Source organism: Notolabrus celidotus, chromosome 24 (genome assembly GCF_009762535.1).
Source record: "Notolabrus celidotus isolate fNotCel1 chromosome 24, fNotCel1.pri, whole genome shotgun sequence".
NCBI classification, from domain to species: Eukaryota; Metazoa; Chordata; class Actinopteri; order Labriformes; family Labridae; genus Notolabrus; species Notolabrus celidotus.
Window position 1 is genome coordinate 11513647 of NC_048295.1, and position 2769 is coordinate 11516415.

At 53.4% G+C, this 2769-nt stretch overlaps 1 protein-coding gene across 1 annotated transcript; it reads right to left on the reverse strand.

Annotated features, from left to right (window-relative positions):
• Positions 1 to 240: 240 nt before the first annotated feature.
• Positions 241 to 2554, reverse strand: LOC117808264 (SLIT and NTRK-like protein 1). The gene has a single exon (XM_034677899.1). It carries the CDS (start codon positions 2552 to 2554, stop codon positions 440 to 442), a length of 2115 nt encoding a protein of 704 aa, XP_034533790.1. The 3' UTR covers positions 241 to 439.
• Positions 2555 to 2769: the final 215 nt, after the last annotated feature.

The following is a 2769-nucleotide window of genomic DNA, read 5'->3' on the forward strand; positions in this document are numbered from 1 at the left end:
TGCAGATTATGATACATCGGTCCGAGTATTTACATTTACATTCATGCGTTCGTGCACCATTCCACGGGTCCTCGCGCTCTCGTACACACACACGCCTTGTCCCCCCTCGCTCCGTAGATCCGTAGTCCGATTGCGGCAAATAGCAGAAGTAGGAGGAGGAGGAGGAGGGGAGGAGGGGAGGGTTGTAGCCAGGGGGGGGGGGGGCTTGGCATATACATATATTACAGAAGGGCCTGTGCCTGTGCGCAGCAGCAGCAGCAGCAGCAGCAGGCTGACTTACTTGGTTCAACTGGAGAAAACAAGACATAAACAAGTCTGCCAAAAGCGGATGATTCGTTCCGGTTTCAGTCATTTGTCAGTCTGTCTGTGTGTCTGTTTGTAATCCAGTCTAGTGGAGGCTCATTGTACTGAAGCAGCAGAGTCCCTCTTTTTTTGTATTTTACGCATCATTAGTCGTGGAGAGGTGCGTGCTGCAGTCGAAGCCCCGGTGCGCGCTCCCGTCCGCGTTATAAGGCCCGCTGTGCCAGTACGACGAGTCACACACTGTCTGCAAGGAATTGATCTCTGAGGCGGACGAGTTCCCCTCCCTCCGCTTTGATCTCTTCCGATTCCGCAAAATAAACACAAGCATCCCCACCACGGTGAACGCGGAGGTGACGAACACCAGCAGCAACCCGGGGACGAGCACCGAAATGGAGACCCTGTTCGGCTCCAAATAGGAGGTGGAGCGCGTCCCCGAGTCCAGGGTGAAAGTGCTGTTTTTGGACAAGGGGGTGGGGGAGATTCTATCATAGAGTTTGGGGCACATGAGGTCGTTCCGGACGTAGCGGAAGTCTCGTTTCCAGAACTCTTCAGGGGACTCGCACTTCAGGTCGCTCACTATCACATCCGTCCCCAGCTTCTCCGTCCACTGCTTGAAGGGCACGATGTGGCACGAGCAATCCCACGGGTTCCCGTGCAGGTCGATCTGGATGATTGAGTTGAGCTGGTCTAAGACCCCAGCCACGGGGAGATAGGGGAAATAATTATTATGCAGGCTGATTTTGGACAAAGAAATCCCAAGGAAAGCATCCACGGGTAAAGATTTGAGCAGGTTGTTGTTGAGGAACAGAACCCTCAGGTTGGGCATGGGGCTGAAAGCACCTGCCACTATGAGCTGGATGTCGTTATATTCCAAACTGAGATATTCCAGATTCACAAGGCCCACGAACATCTCTGCGAGGAGCGTATCCAAGTAGTTCTTATCCATGTACAGCCACCTGAGCTCGCTCTGGTTCTGGAACGTGCTGTTGTCAATCACCTTGATGTTGTTCCCTCCGAGATCCAGCAGGTTGAGGCTGGTGTAGCCGAGCAGCTGGTTCTTCTTCACAGCGTGGATGTTGTTGTCTCTCATGTTGAGCTCGTGGGCAGCCAGGGGCTTGGGTTTGAGGTTGGATAAGTTCTCGATCTTCTTGCCCTCACAGTTGACCCCCAGCCCCTGCCTGGAGCCCACGAGCCTGCAGTTGCAGGGCTGGGGGCAGGACATGTTGTGCAGCTGCTCCCTGTCCCCGTTCACACCTGTCAACACTGGAGTGGGCTTCGTTTTCAGCTTCCAATTCTCACGAGACTTGGAGCGGCTTTTGGCTTCGTGGCCGCCAGGAGTCGGGGGCCCGCTGGCGTCTCCGTTGGGCTTGTAAGGCGTGGGGCGCGGGGCAGGGGCCACGGGCGCTGAGGTCTCCTCCTGAGTGGGAGGGGCCACCAGGCTGGTGTCCACACCGCCGCTCAGTGACGGGCACAGATCCACTTCTGACGTCTCGTTTAAGTCGCTCCCTTGGAGCCTGGTGGGCGCCTCACATATCACCCTCCCGATAAGCGCGTTATGCGGTATGTTCTCCAGCCATTCCTTAAGAGAAACCAGGTCGCAGTTACAGTCCCATGGGTTGTCCTCCAACAAAACCTCCGCAATGCCAGGTATCTGCTCCAGGATCCCTTCATAAGGCACCGTTTTGATTCGGTTCCCCCGCAGGTCGAGATGCGTAATGGGCACATGTTGAAACACGTTTATAGGTAGCGCACTGATGAGGTTGTCGTTAAGTATTAACACTTCAAGTTTGTTAAGGTCCCTGAAAACAGCGGGGTCAATATCCCTCAGTAGATTAAAATCAGCTTGGAGGTATTCCAAGTCGTCCAACCCCAGAAACGTACTCTTCCTGAAGGAGCGGATCTTATTGTTATTGATGTGCAGCCGCTTCACCAGCTGCAGCCCCAGAAACGCGCCGGGGACAATGTCGTGCAAGCCATTGTTTTCCAAATGCAAGCTCACAGCATTGTAAAAGTTGGCGAACTCGTTGGGAAAAAGCCTGGAGAGAGAATTCCCGTGCAGGAGCAGGTGATAGAACTGCGAGCTCGGGCCAGTCAAATGCTGCAGAGTGGTGAAGCTCCTTTTTTCGCAGTCTATGTGCAGATCTCCCTCGACGTCGTTGCAAGAGCATATCTGCTCCTTACAAACGTCCCTTGTAACATTCCCACTCGCAACACAAAGAGCCGCATTCAGGAGAACAATCCAAAGCAGCATTTTTCAACGTGAATAATTCATCCCCGGGTTTCAAGACATACGAGCTGTGAAGTCAGTCTACATCAATGCGAGGAAGGAGACAAAAAAGAGGGATGTTTAGAGACATTTAAGGAGGGGATGAAGGAGTCTATCCATGCTGCATCTAACCTGCGCTTGTGTCCTGACTTCCAGTCCACATAAACGTCTCTTTCACATCCACTGAATCCTCGCAGCCT